The following is a 20,267-nucleotide window of genomic DNA, read 5'->3' as shown; positions in this document are numbered from 1 at the left end:
GATATCTTCATAACAATGTGTCTTGGCATTGGTGTACTGTGATTTTGTATGCTCGGTGTCCTGTATGCATCTACAATTTGTATATCCATTTCCTTTTTTATTTCTGGAAAGTTTTCTATAATTATTTCATCCAGCAGATTGCTCATTCCCTTGGTTTGAACCTCTATACCTTCCTCTATCCTGATGACTCTTATGTTTGGTTTTTTTATGTTATCCCATATCACTTGGATGTTTTTCTCGTGATTTTTTACCAGCCTTTCTGAGTTGGCTAGACTCTTTTCAAGACGATATATTTTGTCTTCATTATCTGATGTTCTGGCTTCTACTTGCTCCACTCTGTTAGTGATACTCTCATTTGAGTTTTTAATTTGGTTTATAGTTTCCTTCACTTCTAGAATTATTGTTTGATTTTCTTTATAATCTCTATCTCCTGATAAAGATGCTTAATTTCTTCTTTTATCTCTTTATGTAATTCATTTTCAATGTGTTCTTTTACTGTTTGAATCTGCTGTCTCATATCCTCTTTAAGGTTCTATTCCATCTGTCTAAGGTATTTTTTGAGTTCTTTATTTGACCATTTTTCTGATGCCTCTAGGTCCTACTGAATATTTAGGCTGTCCCGCATTGTTTGTACTCCTTTTCTTCCTTGGTTTCATCCTTTTCTATTTCGTTTTCTATTTCATGGAATAATTTTAGGAGTATTGGTGTTAGTTCTTCTTTAAGGGTTTCGTAGGAATTGCCAGAGAATTTATCTAGTTGTGGACTTTTCTTTATTGGTAGGTCAAAATATCGATCTATTAAAAATAAGTTGCTTCAATAATGCTAGAAATCTCTGGGTTCAGTGGTACAAACCTATAATTCCAGCAGCTTGGGTGGCTGAGACAGGAGAATTGTGAGTTCAAAGCCAGCCTCAGCAATGGCTAGGTGCTAATCAACACAGTGAGACCCTTTCTCTCAATAAAATACAAAGCAGGGATGGGATGTGGCTCAGTTGTTGAATATCCCCAAGTTCAATCCCCAGTACCAAAAAAAAAAACTACAAATGAGAAAAAGAATTATGAATATGTATAAATGTCCATGAATCATTCAGGTAACAATTAAACAGGAAAGGGAAAAATATATTTCAAAAAAAAAATAGATCTCAGTGCTTTTGTGGTGCCAGTGATTGAACCCATAACATCATGAAATTGAGGCACATTCTCTGTGAGTGGGCTACATTTAAAGCTGTTTTCTTCCACTTTCAGTACTTTTTTACATCAGTATAGGACATGAGGACATATAGATTGCATGCTGAAGAAGTGTGAAGTCTATAAACATCTTCCACTTATGAGGAGGATTGAGAAAATTGACATCATATTGTATAACACAGTACTAAATGGACCATCCCGCTCCCCTGGGACCAGATAAACTCTTCGTTATGGAATTTAAAAGTCTCAAAAAATCATAGTTTGGGCTGGGGTTGTGACTCAGTAGTATAATGCTCACTTAGCACATGATAAACACTGGATTCGATCCTCAGCACCACATAAAAATAAATAAAATAAAGAAATTGTGTCCAACTACAACTAAAAAAAATTTTTTTAAAAAGTTATAGTTTATAAAATTGTCATCAAATGGTCTTTTACATCTACCTTGCCATGTGAAATAAGACTAGAATGTGAATAGCATGCATGAAATGAAATACTCCTTTTGAGTGGTGAATATAAACTCAGTTTATATAGTTTTAATAGTACAAGTCTTTTTTACTCCTCCTCCTTCACATCATCACCATCATTGTCAGCATCATCATCATTATTTATTTCACTGTTGAGATTGAAGCCAGAGCTCCTTCATTCTATGCAATACATTACCACTTAGCTCTTTCCTCTGCCCTACCAGTAGATTCTCACAGAGTAAATGTCTTATTCGTTTGTTGTTGTTGTTTTGTTTTATAGTTTTAATGAAGTGGGAAAGAATTTGTTCTATATGGAGAAACAGTGTTTGGCTCATTCTGAAAGATGAGTGAGTTCATAGCCTATTTAAATATCAACTATTACTACATAACAACTTGCTGCTACCTCTGTAGTGCTTCTTTCTGTATTTCCCTATGACCATGTGGTATGGATAGATAAGAGTGTATAAACTCTGAAGGTTGTTATCTTTCAACACTTTTGTCCCTAGGGGAAGTAAAGTTTTGTTTGTACCACACATAAGATAGAAAAAGTAGCTGGAAGTAAGAGATGAGCATATTTGCTGTCTCCTACACCGGAATGTCTTTGTAAGCTTTCTGTTCCTGATCTGTTTACTGCTTTTCTCTAATTTCTGTAGATGTTTTTTTCCATACATTTGTTGACCATCTGTATTTCTTCTGTGAAGTGCCTGTTGAATTTCTTTGCTCATTTATTAAATGGGTAGAGATGGGTGATGGTGTTATTATTAGTTTTAAGCTTATTATTATTATTATTATTATTATTATTATTATTATTTATCCTGGAAGTTAATGTATTTTCTGAGGTGCAGGTGGCAAAGGTATTTTTTCCTATTGTGTTGGCTCACTTTTCATGTTCTGGTTTTTTGTCTTTGCTGTGAAGAAGCTTCTTAATTTGATGGAGCACCATTTATTTAAAATTGATTTCACTTTGTGTTGAGGGGCCTGCCCTTTCAGCATCTACTCTTGGGAGCTTGAGGGCATACAGAAACCCCTCCAAAAACAGATTCAGATAATTGCTTTTGCTATATTATGCAGCAAAACTAGCTTTCATAGTGGCTATGTTCCAATTTACATATAGCAGTCATGAGAGGCCAGAGGGGATACACAACATATAATATTATGGGAGTCCTGCCACCAAGAGTCTAGCAACTGCCTTGTACCAACTGGGGAGTAATTTCTTGTCAAAGGAGCAGGTAAATGGTACTTGCCAGTGTTGTGACAACACTCTGTTCCAAAACATAGTGTTGTATGTTAGGACATCCCTGCTGCACAATGGGAAAGATGAGCATTCCTCCATGTAGATCCAAGGTCAGGCCCACCAACAACTTCTTTTGCTTTAGAGATTTTATTAATAAGTCAGTTCCTGAGCTGATATGTTGGAGTTTTGGGCCTAAGTATTCTTCTATCCAGTGCAGGGATTCTGGTCTAATACCTAAGTAATTGATCCACTTTGAGTTGAGTTTTTGTGCATGGTGGGAGGATTAGGGTTCAGTTTAATTCTACTACATATTGATTTCAAATTTTCTCAGCACCATTTGTAGAAGAGGCTATCTTTGCACCAGTATATGATATTTGTGCCTTTGTCTAGAATGAGGTAATTGTATTTATGTGGGTTTGTCTCTGTCTTCTGTTTCATTGGTGGTCTTACCTGTTTTGTTGCCAATACCATATTGGTTTTGTCTTTATAGCTCTGTAGTGTAATTTGAAGTCTGATATTGTGATACCTCCTGCTTCATTTTTCTTGCTAGGTATTGTTTTGGGTATTCTGAGTCTCTTGTTTATCTCTTTCTGTGGGCTCTGGAAGGGAGAGCATTTCTTTGGGCTCTGGAAGGGAGTTGCATTGAAATTTTATTGCACTTTTGGTAGTATGGTAATTTTGACGATATTAATTCTGCCTATCCAAGAACATGGGAAGTCTTTCCATTCCTAGAACCTTCCTCAATTTATTTCTTGAGTGTTCTGTAATTTTCATTGTAGAGGTCTATTTTTTGTTAGATTGTTTCCCAAGTGTTTTTTTAATGCTGTTTTGAATAGGATAATTTTCCTAATTTCTCGTTTACTTCATCTTTTAGTGGAGTTTAGAAACAAAGTTGATTTATGAATGTTACTTTTGTATCCTGAAATTTGATGAATTCATTTGTGTTCTAGAAGCTTTCTAGTGAGTATTTTTTTTTTGAGGGGATCTTCTTAATATAGAATCACATTTTCTTCAAACAGTGCTCGTTTTAGCCCTTCCTTTCCTATTCATATCCCTTTAATTACATTCCTTTGCCAAATTGCTCTGGCAAGAGATAAAAGGACCTGATTTGTTCAGCTCTCTATTTATCATTCAGTTGTGAATTTGGTCTTCTGGTGTTTTATTCACTTATGATCTGATAGATTGCAGAGTATTATCTCTACATTTTGTATTTGCTAAGAGTTGCATTGTGTACTAATAGAAGTCGTGAAAGTGGGTATCCCTGTCTCATTGCAATTTTTAGAAGAAATTCTGTCGTTGTTCTCCCTTCATAATTATGTTGTCCTTGGGTGTGTCATGTATAGCTTTTACAATGTTGAGGTATGATCCCTTCGTTCCTATTTTTTCTAGTGTTTAAAGCATGAAAAGATGGGGTTTTATGCAAAAAATAGATGCTGCATCTATTTTGATAATCAAGTGTTCTCATCTCTGTATCTATTTGTGTGATGAATTACATTTATTGATTTCCATTTGTTGAATCAGTGTTGCATTCCTGGGATGAAACCCACTTGGTCATGTGCACTATTTTTTAAAATCTATTTTTGTATGAGATTTAGCAGTATTTTATTGAGGATTTTTGCATCTATGTTCATCAAGGATATTAGTCTGAATTTTTCCTTTCTTGATGTATCTTTGTCTGGACTTAGTATCAGTGTGAGATAGGCTTCATTTAATGAATTTGAAGAATTCCCTCGTTTTCAATTTCATGAAATAATTTAAAGGTTTGGTAGAAATTGGCTGAGCATCCATCTTGCCCTAGGCTTTTTTTTTGTTGGTAGAGTCTTGATGACTTTTTTATTCTCATTATTTGAAATTAATCTCTTTAAATTTTCTATATACTTCTGGTTAAATTTGGGTAGCTCATGTCTCCTGGAATTTATTGATGTCTTTTAGATTTTCTACCTTATTGGAGTATAGATTTTGAAAAAATAGCTTCAATTTATGCTCTGTGCTGATATTTCCATTTTCACCATAGGTTTTGGTACTTTTCATTTTTCTCTGATAGCTTGGTTAATTTTTATATATTTTGTTCATTTAAAAATTTTTGATTCATTTCTTTTTCAGTTTTTACATCTTGATTTTATCAATTTCATCTTTGATTTTTATTTTTTCCTTTATTTTGCTTATTTTAGTGTTTTTCTCTAGGTCTTTAAGATATAATGTTAGATTATTTTACTCAGTAACTTTCTATTCTTTTAATGTATGGGCTCAATGCTATAAACATTTCTCTTAGAACTACCTTCATAGTGTCCCAAAGGTTTTTATATATTGTATCACTCTTCTCATTTACATTTAATTTTTTATTTAAACTCTGATTTGTTCATCTATCTGTTCATTATTCAATAGTGAATTTAGTCTCCTAGTGTTAGTTTTTTTTTTTTTAATTTTCATCTTGTAGATTTCTAGTTTTATTCCATTATGGTCTGACAGAGTTTAAGGTATTAGCTCTATTTTTGGTATTTGTGAAATGTTGCTTTATGTACTAAAATATGGTCTATTTTGGTAAATGTTCCCTGTGCAGCTAAGAAGAAAATGTATTCAGTCATTGACGAGTAAAATATTCTATGCATTTCTGTTAAGTCTAAATTATTTATTGTAATTTTAATTTTATATTTATCTCTTGTTGGTATGATCTTTCTAGTGATGAGAGATACATCTTAAAGTTCCCAATATTATTGTGTTGTGATCTGTTTGATTCTCTATATTGAGAAGGAGCTCTTTGATTACTTAGATGCTTCATAGTTTGGAGCATATATATTTACCACTATTATTTCTTTCTGTTGTATTACTCTACTAAGCAGTATGAAAATGGAATTTTTAATCTGTTCTGATGAACTTTTGCTCAAAGTCCATTATATCAGATATTAAAATAGATAACCTTGTTTATAAGATCCATGTGAATGATATGTTTTTCTCATCCTTTCACAGTTAGTCTGTGTATATATTTGTCTAAGAGGTGAGTCTTTTGGAGACAGGCTATTGTTGGGTTCTTTTTTTTCCAAATCAATCTGCCAGTGTATTTGTGTTGATGACTTGAGTCCATTAACATTCAGTGTTATTATTGAGAGATGATTTATGCTTCCTGTTATTTTGGTTCATTTCTAGTTATCAAGTTGAAATAGATTCTACTTTGATTAACTACTCTTTTAGTTTTAGTTTCTGTATGTTTTTATTTGCATATTTTATTTTTTCTTTTTTTTTTCAAGAGCTAAGTTACTTTTATTGTATCAATTCAGAGGCATTTAATGTCTGTTTCTTAAGATACACATAACAGTATTCTGGGAAGTGGTGGCAACTGACAATACTACTTATGTAAAAGAATTATGAAAATAACAGCTTGCTACCAGTTCAGGCTTCTGAAAAATTTGCACAGGCAGGAAAATATTTGGCATAGCTCTTTAAACATATTTTTAAAATGGAAAATGTGGAGGGGGAGAAACCCTTTATTGTGAGAGTTTAACCATTTTACTTTTTGTGCATTAGAATTACCTTTCTATGACAGAATTCACTTTCAAATATTTTAAGTGCTCTTATTTATTTGACAAAATTAAAAGTTGACAATTTCATTTTAGACTACATATTCTCAGAAAATTTATCTTCTGTGAAATCTAAGTATGGAAAACACTAGAACATGTTTAGAGACATGTTGCTGAGTTACAGTGAATGGGTTTACAAAAAAAACCCCAACATTTCATGACCACAAACACAGACAAGAATATATAAACTTTTGGTAAGGAGGACTTTCTCCAAGTCTTGGGACCAACCTTAGAAAAAATAATTGATTAGTCTTGACAGTGAAGCCCTTAAGGGTATTGAATAAAAGTCATAGGGAAAAAAAAAAAGAGCAATGTTGTATTTTTCCTTCACTGATAAATAGGAAGAGGAAAGAACAATAATTTTGGACTTCTTAGAAACTACAGACTAGATTTCTAACTAAAATTTTCTATTAATCACAAGAAAGTTAAGATCAGGCAGTACAGCCTTTTGACATTACATGTAATTCAAAATTCAAGTACCATGTTAGTGAAGTGCCAGATACATATAAATGCTCAATAATTATTAGATTTATTACTGGAAGAATTAAATGCCTGACTCCTGGCACCTCTACATATAAAAAAGAAAACAGTGAACTGAATGGATTGTACCTTTAATAAACAGACACACGCCTATAATCCTAACTACTTGGGAGGCTGAGGCAGAAGGATCACAAGTCTGAAGCCAGCCTCAATAACACAACAAGGTAGTAAGCAACTTAGTGAAACCTTTCTCAAAATAAAAATGAAAAGGACTGGGGATGTAGCTCAATGGTAAAGCACCCCTAAGTTCAATTCCCAATACCAAAAAGAAAAGAAAAAGCCTAACTTAAGCAGCTATTATTATAAGAACTGTACTGTACATGCTGGTACTGCCTGTAATCCTGGCAGATTGGGAAGCTAAGGCGAGAGGATCGCTAGTTCAAAGCCAGCCTCGGCAATTTAGTGAGACCCTGTCTCTAAATAAAATACAAAAAAGGGCTGGGGATATGGCTCAGTGTATGTTAAAAAGAAAATATTTGTAAATATTTTGAAGATTGTTCATTAAATTTATTTTGAAAATATTTTAATGTTTTGTTTTAATGATTTATACTATTAAGAGAAAAATGTTTGAACTACTTAACATTTTAATCTGAATTAAGATATGCTTTTATTTCTAACTGACCTCAAATTGCAGCAGCAGGTACATTTAGATATTAAATGTTCTTGCCACCCTACCCCCAGCTGTCACTAGCTCAGACACACAATACATACACACACAACGTGCCTTTTGTAAAGTAAACAAATCTTTTATAATGTAAATAACTATTCCTCATTGGAACTTTTTATATCCAGTTTACTTCTTTTTTGAAATTGGGGTATTTATATTAATGAAACAACAATTTCTATAAAGCAAAAAAGCTTATCTCTGTAACCTTAAGTAATTCTTGATGGTAATATTTTTCTTAATTCACCTAAAAAATCAGAGTGTGAAGGCCAAAGGAAGATAAAATCATTTCAAAGGATCAAAACAAAGCAATATAAAAAATATTTAACAGTGTAGTGAAATTTTAAAGTACAGATTCTGTTGAATTATTAATCATCAAAAGAAACAGTTTGGACACATTGCCAAAATTTTAATTTCTAAATTAATTAAAACCAGAAGTATGGATTTTATTGCCGAAATATACATTAATTCCTTGAAGTCAGAATGAGGCTTGACAGATAACTTCTACATAAATGACTTTGAATATACTAAATATCAAATATAGACAGTAGTGTAGCAAGAAAATAAATTGGCAGAAATAATTATTCAGCCAGTGGTAATAATTAAAACCACCATTTCAAAGATTTTCTATACACAAAGAATGAGAAAATGTTGTTGGAAGATTTTACAGCACACAATTGACAATCCTAAATCATTACTATTACACTTCTTTCTTCTTCAGTATGAGTGGACCCACATTATCTCCTGTCAATTCATTATGTTTATTGTGGGAACCATCACAGGCAGGAAACGTCTTTGAATGCCAACACCTACAATAAGCTGCTTTAGTAAGACACAAATCTTCAATGTTTATTTCATTCACCACTTTAGGGTTTTCCTTTTGTATTTTAAGATTTATCAAGCTATCCTTCTGTTGTTTTTTCTTCGGGAAGAATGGACGGACTGCAAGGTAGCCAAGTAGTGCAAGTACACCAAGGAAAGGCAATAACCGAAGCCATTCTGAAACTGTGAGCCGGGCGAAACCGGTAATGCTCTCTGGGACTGGGAGCCGCTTAAGATAAGCCGGGAGCTGCACCTTCACAATGCGGGCCACGCTCTCAAGTACCATCCTGGCCAGCGGCATCAGCTCCTCTCCGAGCCCCCTCCGCACTCCGGCTGGGCTGCCGCGCCTGCCTATTTTTTCTTAATAAAATATTTATTGAGTGTGTTTTATAATGCCAGCTTTCTAGTTGTGATTTTTTTAACTTTTGTTTATTATGGATGTTATTATCTCATATTAAAATCTGATATAATTTAGTATTCTATGCAGAATCCGTTTTCTTTCAGAGCTTAGTATATATTATTTCAAGACCTCCTAGCTTTTAGGGTCTTTGAAAAATCAGCTGAGATCTGGATCGGTTTGTCTCTGAAAATGACTAATCATTTTTCACTATCAGGTTTTAAAATTCTATTATAAGTAAAATTCTATACTTATTCTGTATGTTAGGCATTTTCATACTATTGTGGCTAGGAGTGTTGTAATTCTATATATTTGGAGTTGTATATACCTCCTGTGTTTAATTTTTCATTTCATCCTTAAGATTTTGGAAATTTTCAGTTATTTCATTGAAAAGATTGTTCATTTTTTGTTTTGAAATTCAATACCTTCATCTATCACAGTGTATCTTAAATTTGGCCTTTTCTTATTATCCCATATATATATATTTTTTCAATTCTGTTCATGGTCTGGTAACATCTTTTCTCCATGATGAACTTTATTTTCAAGATTATGCACTACTTCTTTATTACCTGAATATTTGTTCTTTAAGTCATCTAGTGTATTGGTGATGCTTTGCATTGCATTTTTAATTTGGTTTATTGATTTCTGAATTTTGAAAATTCCTGATTGATTTTTCTTTAGAACTTCTATTTCCTTATTGATTTTTTACTCCTTGTGTCTTCTCTGTGATTTTACTTTTTACATTATCTTTTATCTCATAGATCAGTTGAAATATAAACTTTCAAAATTCCTTCTCTGATATTTTCTTCACTGTGGTTTTTGTGGAATCTGCTTTTGAGTCATTCTGGTTTGTTTGGCATGCTTTGTTCCCTTGCTTGTTCATATTGTTTGTGTGTCTATTCATGTGTCAAAATGGATCTCTAACAACAGAACTTCTATTCTGTGCATTTCTAGTGATCCTGTAGATAAATTGTGGCTCACAGATTGCGGGAGGCGGGGAGCCAAGTAATTGCAACCCAACTGTGTATAAAAAAATAGAACTAAATTGCATACTTAATTTTTATTTTCACACAAAGTTAGTTGGCACAATAAACAGAAATGTATCAACTTATATCAGTAACGACAGTAAGTAATCATGAGTTATATCTTTCATAAAATAAAAGAATAGGTGTTTTCTATAGCTTCAATTGTATTAATTGTTGCTTTAGCATTAGTGGTGGTGTGTGGAGTTTTATAAACCAAGAGTTCTGGGAGAAATTAAAAATAGAGTTCACTATGAAGAAAAAAGCAATGGTGATAGAAAAGGATTAGCAGTTTCAAGATATGAGTAGGGCAGAAGCAAAGTGATATACGATGTATTGTTTATGAGGAAGAAGGAAAAACAAGTAAAAGAAATAAAGAGTAAAGTGAGAATAATGGAATTTGACTGTTTGTAAGAGAAAAGAAATAGAAACAAAAGAAATAAAAGGTTTGAAACAGAACACAAACGCAATCCAAAATAGGCTAATTGAAAACTTTAACCCTTAACAACAGAGTAAGGAAAAATAACTATGTTTTAGAATAGTACAAATGAGAAAGTATAAACAAATATGTACAAGTGTATGAATGTCCTTCATGTATCTATCACTACACATACAAAAACTAAAAAGAAAAACAAAAAGGATTGTTACTGAGAGTATGTGCTTTCTGTCTCTTCCAAAGTGTCTTTCCATCTCTCAGTTTCCATTCTCCATGGGATGGTATGGGGAGCTGTGAAAGGTGCTGTCAGCTCCACCCCCAGGGAATAGGTCATGCTAGGTTCTACAATATGTTCTCAGGGGAGGCAGTGAGGTCCTGTCTTTGCCCCAGATGTTTCACTTCATGGGGAGTTACTGGGCATAAATAAATCGGTGCACACCTAGGACTCTACTTTACTCTTCTCCTCAGGGCTACATTCATGGGACAGGGATGCCAGTCCTTTACCAGTTCTGTTTTTTCAGGGTACTGTTCTTTCTTACCTCCTTAGGTCTGCCCTCAAGCACCAAGGTCCATCACTCCTGCTCATTGAGATTTTGAAGTAACTGCCACTGGTCTTGGGCACAGCTGTGTCAAGGGAGGAGAGGAGGACAGGCTCTCTTTGGCCTCTCTGACTAGTGTTACCCCCAGGAGAAATAATGTCCATGCCAGAAATTCTCCTGATTTGCTAGGCTCAGTTTATGTCTTGTGGATGGTGTCTGCCAGATTTATATATCGGACTGAGCCCCAACACATGGATATAAATTCCCAGTCTGAGTTGGTGCCATTGCAGTGCACATGTTTAAATATGTCTCCAGCTTCAACTCTGTGTACATTCCAGGCAGACTGGTGGTGACTTTCCTGCCACAGTTTAATGAGTAGAATAGCTTGACCCTGTGGTCCCACATTCTGCATTTCAAGACTGTCTGCTGCACTTTTCATATATATAATTAGTTTTAGGTAGACACAGTATCTTTATTTTATTTTACATGGATTGAAACCAATGCCTCATGCATGCTAGGCAAACACTCTACCACTGAGCCACAACCCTAGCCCCTTGTCTGCATCACTTTTCAGTCTTTTTTTTTGTCCTAATGCACTGATTTCCCCCAATCACATCAGATCCTAAGCTCCAGCTCTGTTTCTCATCTTTGTCTGATATACCCCAAATTCCCCAGTTTTCAAGGTCTCTGTCCAATATTGAGAATCAGTGGCATGCTTTTATCTCCCGCCTCACAGAGAAGCAGTTTTCTCACTCTCTGAGTCCCATATGGTGGAGCTGTGAGAAAATCCACTTCCTGCTAATTCACCATCATGTCTCCCCTTGTTTGACACTTATATATTTATGCTACTTTATTTGACAATGATAAGGTTTTCTTTCATTTTTACAACTTTTAATAAGGATTTTGATTATGGGACCAATGATTTACTTTTAAGTATCAAACTTTTATAATTCCTGTTGTTTCTTCCTTGCATTTGATAAGTACAAAGTGGGAAACATAGGAGTTGTTAATGCATTCATTACTTACCTGTCATAAATACAATTAATATGAATTCTAAAAATTTCTCTGAGTATGGGTTTGGAGGAACATTTTATAACAAAATATCAGAGTCATAAATTTATATATTTTATATTTCTGTTTTGATTAATTATATATTTTACTGTTTTATTTAATAGTGAAAGAAAGTCCTAAAGATGACTCATTAAGAAGGTATGAATTTATAGATTCTAAATAAAAAATGTCTATTAACTAAGTGGAGAGTTAAGGTAGAAGGATTTGTTGAGTATTCTAGTGTGGGATAGACACCACATTCAGTTAACACTTGTTTCCTAAAGGTATCTTATAAGCACTTTGAAAGTATCTGTGCTATTATAATCTGTTAATTACGAATAAAGAGCTGTTATTCATAGAGGTTGACTTTTTGTCCCATATTTGTGTAATTAATAAGTTTCAGGCCTGTGTTTAGACTGTAGTCTTACCTGGCTGACTACTCCATTGTGTTGTTCCACTGTAAAGGTTGATACCAAGTGGGACCTATACAGGAAAAAATCAATTTTACAATTTATTTCAATGTGTCTGACAAATGTATTCTAAATAACATATATATTCACATTTTAACTTTCATATTGTGTATCATCAATTTAGAAAGTCAAAGGCAGTTGTGTGTTAATTCTGATTTATATTTTACCTGATAAGCCAGGTTGTAGTTCAAGATTTTGTCCTGATATTGACAGTTCCACTAGTAATCAGGATTTTTTCTTAATGTATCAAAAGCTTTTATGGAAAATCTCACAGAGCTATCGCCTCATGGTTTCTAATAAACAAGAAGATCAGGCAAGTGTTGTAGAGAAATTATTTTACTGAAAGTTATGAATAACATTATTTAGACAATGTTGTATTACTTATAGTAATCCTTAGAGGACATTCTAATTTCTCTACCTCCTGATTTTCCAGTTAGTTTCTCTTCAATTACTACCCCTAACAATTTTATGAAGACTTTTACTTTTATGTTTTTTTCCTTTTTTATGACTATAACCTTTTATTTAATTTCTATTTGTATTTTCTGTTTTGTTCTCTTTTGAGTTTCTGCTTTATTTTGTCAATTGAATATTTTTTTTCTTTTGACAGATCAAAAGTTTAGAAATTTCAGAATTTTAAGGAATTTTAGAAACCTTCTAGTCTTTCAGCATGTGTTCTACATGCCAGCCAAATGATAGTTTTGAGGATGTACCTGGAACTTAAATATATTAAAGGGAGTTTTCTGGGTACAAACAATGACAACAATGAGATTTAAACTCCAGTTTCTTAATTCTGAGCTCAGTACATTTTCTGGTTATCATTTTTAAGGTGATTTTTTTAAAATAATAGATTGAAGATTGACTATAGGAACCCAACTAAAGAGGACAAGACTAGAATTTTTAAGTGAACACAGTGGTAGAGGATCAAAATTTAACTAGTGAAGGAAAGGGCTATAAAAGTATTCACCCAGAGTAACAACACTGTGTTGGGTAGGAATAAGCATTTTAAAAAAGAGACCAAAATCTTAGGGTTTATGATTAGTTTGATGAGCACAAAACAGGAATGAAGGACACAGAATATTAAAAGCTCTCTATAAAGGCATATTAATACAAAATTTAGAGGAAGTCTTAATAGCTTGTATTTTGCCTGTTTTCATCTCTGCGATGCAAGAATGGATTAGAGACTAGTGAAACAGACTGTGGAAATTGTTAGAATACATGAATCTGTGGCACAAAACAGGTTTTCATTCACCTTCACTTTCTTTCCAAATTGCTGATGTCCTTAAAATGTACATGTAGTGCTGGGCAAAGGAGTGATTGGCAGGGAAAGTTATTATAAAGCTTCAGTTGAGTAGTTGGAAAGGTATTCAGACAGGCCAATGATTGAGACTCCATTTAGTTTAACCTTGTGTCAGAAATCTGAATATTCAAGGGATGTAGATTTCAAGTTTAGAGACTGCCACTGAGTTTTGCAGATGAGTGACTGGGAAATGGATTCCCAGAGGAAGGAGGGTATTTACATAATTGCTAGGGAAACAGAGGTACAAATACCAAGACTCTGCTTTTCTGGCAGTCTTTTCCCCTGGGTGTCTGAGTGCTTGTAAAGGTTTTAAAGGGCTTGCTAGTTTATGAGGACCTGAATAAAGTGAGACCTGTACAGGAAAAATCAATTTTATAATTTATTTCAATGTTTCTGACAAAGGTATTCTAAATAACATATATTCACTTTTTAACTTTCAATAATTTTTAAAGTTCCAGAGAACTCTGTGCATTATTTATGGGTAGAGGGAATAAATAGTGTATTATTATTGGTGATTTCCATGCTGAAGAACAATATTGCTTAGTATTTGACTCCCGGATATTCACGAGAGAGAACTGTGCCTCTTGTTATCTTGTCTTGTGTTTCCAGAGGTTTGTTTCAGTTCAAGTGAAAAAAAAAAAAAGTCAGCCATTAATTGGGTTTTTAAATTCAGCCTTCAAGTCAGGCAATTTGCAAGAAAAAATTATTATCTGTTTCTGCTCATGTACTGGATATTGCTCTGAATTGGAACTAAGAGTGCCTTAATATCTATATTGAATATTTTATAGATTCACAGCAGTAGAGTCAGAAAGAGGTGAACACAAGCTATTTTTTTGATTGGAGGTCATATTTTAAGTAATCAATCAAGAAACACCATTTAATAAGTTATACCTTAAATTAAACAGAGTTTATTTTAAAAATAAAACTATTCATCATTTTTGTTATACATTTTTGCTTTAAAGATCTATCAAAAAATCACACTCAGATGATTCCTTGTTTGCAATGGTTCAGGACAGCTATGAAGCTCCTATTAAGGTAAAGTGATTTTTTTGTAAAAAACCTCATGTTCTTGCTCTGAATTTTGTGTTTTAAGATGTTAATGCTGAAAATTTAGCTATATTTTTTCTTATATTTTATATGAATATTTGCTAAGAATCCATTTTAAAGAATTATTTAATTTTTTAATTTAATTATTTGATTAAATTATTTAATTATTTGATTTTTTAAAAAAAAATGGTTTTTGTATCACTGTTCTCTCAAGTACTTGGGGATCATGGGGGCTGGAAGTAACAATGGGCTGTGAAATGCATAGTGAAAGAAAAGTTGCATTAGAAACAGCTTTCTAACTGTAGAGGAAACATAATATTTATTCAAGGATTTTTTGTATCAGTTTTCATTACTGTGGTTTTTAAATCATTCTTACATGACTTACAATACTCATGCCTAAATTAATTTTTACAAAATTGTGGAATTTCCCTGGTGCCTTTAGTTTGGAATATATAATATACATTGCACATAACTTTTCTTTTTTTACTTGGACCCTTGATATTTTGGTATCATAGCATTTGAGGAGACCTATATTCTCTATTTCTTTCCGTGGCTCCATGTTTATACTAAAGTAATATTGGGAATTATGGCAACCCAGAAATCTAGAATCTGTATCTTAATACTTGTATTAAAATGGCTTGCATATCCATACTTTGAGTCTTTCCAATAAAAGTGACAGTAATTAAAAAAAAAAACTCTAAGTAAATAGCAGAAAGATTAGAAGAACAGAAGGAAGTACTAGGTCCTGAATTAGAACAAATTATATTCTTTGCTTTTATAATTATATTCTAGTATATAACTTCTATTTTGACGTATAACTGAAAAGAACCAATAAAAATTCTAAAGAAATTTGAGGTAATGAAATTTTCTAAAAATTTACTCTTCATCTAATCAAAGAATAAATGGTGTGTGCAAAGTAATAACCAGTTCTAGAAGCAGAAACACTCAATAATTGTATGGTAATACTTTAGTTTCAGAATTGTTGTTTTTCCATTATAGTTTCTTAAAATATATAGATTCTATGTCAAATTTTGAAATTTCAAATTTTAGATGTTTCTGTATTTACTTACTTTAATGTTTATTGTAAAACACTACTATTTTTATGATCTATTCCAGGTTAGGAAATATATTTGCAAATATCCTGAAGAAGCTAAAATAAGGTTAAATGTAAACGATATCTTTTGGTTTTGAAATTAATTTTATTTCAGTTATGAAGAGCTAATGGATAAAATTTATTATTCATCTATTTTTATGTTGAACATTTCCACCTCTAGTTTTCCATGTGAGAGAAATATATGATATTTGTTTCCTGAGTCTGGCTTATATTATTTAACATTATGCTTCCCTGTTTTATTCATTTTCCTAAAATTAACTTAGTTTTGTTGTTCTCTATGCATAGAAATCTTCCTTGTTTATATATACCACATTTTCTTTATCCATTCTTTTATTAACTAGCATCTAGCTTGATTCTATAACTTGCCTATTATTAATAGTGTCATGGCAAGATGGGCATATGTATATTTCTAAAATAAGCTGACTTTAATATTTTCTGGTAAGTACTGAGTAGTATATTTGAATAATAAAGTAGTTCTATGTTCAGTTTTTGAGTAGCCTTCATATGAATTTCCATAGTGATATAGTAATTTATGTTCCTGCCATTCACATGTAAGAGATTTTTCTCCTCATCTTCCCAGTATTATTTGCCTTCTTGATGATTGCTTTTTTGAATGGTGGAAAATGGGAGCTTGATGTTGTTCTGATTTGCATATTCCCAATTGATAAAGATGTTATGGTTTTTATTTTTTCCCCTGAAGTGTTGGCCATTGTATCTCTTATTTTGAGAACTAGCTGTGCATTTGCTCATTTATTGAAAAGGTTTTTGTTTTTCTGGTAGGAAGATATTTGCATTAATATTTTTAGGATATTAATCCTCTGTCAGAAGAATAGCTGGCAAAGCTTTTCTCCATTTCTGGAGGCTCCCATTTCTTACTGTTTTGTGTTTCACTTACTATGCAGGAATTTTTCAGTTTGATGCACCCTCTCTTTTTTTTATTGGTTGTTCACAACATTACAAAGCTCTTGACATATCATATTTCATACATTAGAATCAAGTGGGTTATGAACTCCCATTTTTACCCCAAATACAGATTGCAGAATCACATCAGTTACACATTCACACTGTTACATACTGCCATATTAGTGACTGTTGTATTCTGCTACCTTTCCTATCCTCTACTATCCCCCCTCCCCTCCCCTCCCATCTTCTCTCTCTACCCCATCCACTGTAATTCATTTCCCTCCTTGTTTATTATCCCATTCCCCTCACAACCTCTTGTATGTAATTTTGTATAATAATGAGGATCTCTGATGCACCCTCTCTTATCCATTGTTGCTCTTATTTTCTGAGCTGTAGGGGGCTCTATTCAGGAAGTTATTGCCTACATACTGAAGTGTTTTCCATATATTTTCTTTTAGTATTTGTAAACCTTCTAGTCTGGTACATATGTCTTTAGTCCTTTCTGAATAAACTCTTGTACAGTGTTAGAAAATAGGCATCTAGGTTTCTTCTTTTACATATAGATATCTAATTTTTCCAACACTATTTCTAAAATGTTGTTTGTCTTTTCTCCAAAATATGTTTTTGGTGTCTTTGCCTAGTATCACATGACTGTACCCCTGGGTTTGCTCTCTGACTTCTTTTCTATCCATTGGTCTATGGGTCTTTCTTTACACCAGGACCATGTTTTTTATTACTATGGCTCTGTTTTATTTTGAAATTGGGCATTGTGGTTTATCCATTGTTTCTCTTATGATCAGTATCACTTTGTCCTAGTATTTTTTTGTTTGTTTTTCTTCCATACAAATTTAGAAGTAGTTATTTTCCCCCCATTTCTGCAAACAGTATCATTTGAATTTGAATGGGAATACATGGAATTTATAATTCATTTATGGTACTATGCCCATTTTCACAATATTAATTCTGCTTCTCTATGAACATAGCAGATCTTTTTACTTCCTATTGTTTTCTTATTTTTTTCTTCAATGTGTAATTTTTCTTGAAGAGGTCATTCACTTTCTTGTTTAGGGTTATTCCTAGCTATTTTTAAAGTTATTTGAATGAGCTATTACTCTTGCTTTATTCTCTCTAGGTTTGCTATGGTATATAGACAAACAGTTTATTTTTATATGTTTATTTTGTATCCTGTTACTCTGATGAATTCATTCATCAAAGTAGAATTTTCATAATATATTATTTATGTTCTTCTAAGAATAGGACTAAATCATCTGCATATAGAAATAATTTAACATTTTAACTTTCCTATTTGAATCCCTTTTATTTCTTTCTCTTTTTCTAAATTTTTTTTTAAAGAGAGAGTGATAGAGGGAGAGAGAGAGAGAATTTTTTAATATTTATTTTTTAGTTATTGGCGGACACAACATCGTTGTTGGTATGTGGTGCTGAGGATCGAACCCGGGCCGCACGCACGCCCGACGAGCGCGCTACCGCTTGAGCCACATCCCCAGCCCCACTTTTTCTAAAATTTTAAGTACTGTGATTAGTGAGATTGGCAGCAATGAACATCCTTGTGTATTTCCTGATTTTAGAGAAAATATTCTTCTTCATTTTACTATTGGCTTTGGATTTGGTATACTTGGTCTTTATTTTAATAAAATTCTCCTATTTCTAATCTCTCAGGGCTTTGTCATGAGGGCCATTGAATTTGTCAAAGGCTTTTCCTGCTGCTTCTTAAAAGATCATGTAATTTTGTCTTGATTCTATATGTGATGTATTAGTTTTATTGATTTGCATGTATTGAATCATCCTGGATCAAAATCAGCTTTTATGGATTTTTTTTTTTGTATGTGACTAGAGTCTCATACCAGGAGCATGGTACGAAGGAACCACATCCCCAGCACCTTTTATTGTTCACTTTGATAACAGGTCTCACTAAATTTCCCAGGCTGGCTTTGAAATTACCGTGTTCCTCAAACAACCTGATGCTTTTCTGAGAGTATAGACCTACAGCACTATGCCTGATATGTATGTTATTTTGTAATGTGTTGTTGAATGTGGTTTGCAAAGATTTTTATGAGAATTTTTATACTATGTTCCTCAAGGATATTGATATCTAGTTTTTTCTTGTTCTGTCCAATCTTCACTTTTCCACTCAGGAAATTGCTTTGGAAGCATCTTTCCTTTGCTCTTAAATGTAATGGGGGATTAATATCAGTTCTTCTTTAAATATCTGATAAAATTTAGCCATGTATTCACCTCTGAACCTCTGATCCATAAGGCTTTTTATTATTGCTTCAACCTAATTGCTTGTTATTGAGCTACGGTTTTCTCTATCTATTTGATTCAACATTTTATGACATATTTCATTAATATCACTTAGATTTATTTATCTTTCGATTTTATTCTTTAAAATAGTCTAAATTTTTTCCCATTCATTGAATAAGTTCTCTAGTAGTCTCTAGAGATCTTCTGGATTTCAGTGGTATCTGTTTTAATATTTCACTTTTTGTTTCTAGCTTTATTCATCTGTATCTCCTTTTTTCTTTTAGTTCCCTTGGCCAAGGGTTTATCAAGTTTATTTACCATTTTAAAAACAAACTATTTGTTCCATTATTACTATGTTTTTTTTAAAAAAATTATCTTTTATAATTTTGGCTCTGACTTTAATGAATTCTTTTCTTGTATTGGTTTTAGAATTCATTTACTGAGGTTTTTCTTAGACCTTGGGATGCATTATGAGGTTTTTAAATTGAAATATCTTAGATTTTCAAATGGAGGTAGCCCTTAGTATAAACTGTCCTCGTACAACTGCTTTTGGTGGATTAGTGGAGAGATATCTGAAGGGTTAGAAAATGTACTGGGCAGTAAGATTTGTCTAAATATGTTATATGCATTTCTGTATAAGTTATAATGAACCCATTATTATATATATATATATATATATATATATATATATATATATATATATATATCCACAACCCTAGCCCTCGTGTTGATAGTTCTCTATTGTCCTTCTATCCTGGTTTTATAGAGTTAGTAGACAAATGAATATAATATTTGGCTGATTTGCAGAGTATATATAACACTGTGATATAAAATATTTCAATTTTTAATGTGTACTTCTCTAGTTTTTCATCTAATTTATTTCAAATCTGGAAAATTAGGTGTCTCCTTAGAATACTGATTAGGCAATCTTCATATAATTCATTAGTTGTTTAATTTTACCAGACGACTCTCTCTCAGATTCTTCCTCAGAATAGTGTTGGCCATTCATTTGGTGATGCACATCAAAGAGAAAAAGATGGTATAAATGGACATACAGAAGGTAAGAACCACTCATTATAAAATCATTGGATATAATGCATGTTTAAAACATGAGCACTAGTATGATTTAATAGTGGAAGAAATGAAAATAATAAATAGTATGGGAGTTGAAATAGTGTATCTTATCAAGTTGCAACCACAGGGTAAGTTGGAGTGGTCCTAGAGGAGCTGAGTTATTA

The 20,267-nt window shown here is 32.7% G+C and overlaps 2 protein-coding genes and 1 pseudogene across 3 annotated transcripts in view; 2 read left to right on the top strand and 1 right to left on the bottom strand.

Moving 5' to 3' along the window:
- LOC144373324 (uncharacterized) overlaps nt 1-12,117 on the top strand; it is a 65,657-nt gene extending 53,540 nt beyond the window's left edge. Inside the window, exon 10 of the mRNA XM_078036409.1 lies at nt 12,059-12,117. Within this exon, the coding sequence (XP_077892535.1) occupies nt 12,059-12,117 (59 nt within the window). The remainder of the gene's footprint in view (nt 1-12,058) is intronic.
- On the bottom strand, nt 8,056-8,834 carry LOC144373323 (CDGSH iron-sulfur domain-containing protein 2 pseudogene; annotated as a pseudogene).
- A 2,548-nt stretch (nt 12,118-14,665) lies between the features above and the next one.
- Nucleotides 14,666-20,267, top strand: part of LOC144373327 (ankyrin repeat domain-containing protein 26-like) — a 40,012-nt gene continuing 34,410 nt past the window's right edge. For both annotated transcript variants that reach the window (XM_078036418.1, XM_078036417.1), the window contains exons 1-2: nt 14,666-14,735; nt 20,008-20,089. In XM_078036418.1, the coding sequence (XP_077892544.1) occupies nt 14,703-14,735; nt 20,008-20,089 (115 nt within the window). In that variant the 5' untranslated portion in view covers nt 14,666-14,702. The remainder of the gene's footprint in view (nt 14,736-20,007; nt 20,090-20,267) is intronic.

Source organism: Ictidomys tridecemlineatus, unplaced genomic scaffold, assembly GCF_052094955.1.
Source record: "Ictidomys tridecemlineatus isolate mIctTri1 unplaced genomic scaffold, mIctTri1.hap1 Scaffold_354, whole genome shotgun sequence".
NCBI lineage: Eukaryota > Metazoa > Chordata > Mammalia > Rodentia > Sciuridae > Ictidomys > Ictidomys tridecemlineatus.
The sequence above is the reverse complement of the archived record's forward strand: the minus strand, read 5'-3'. Positions and strand labels throughout refer to the sequence as shown.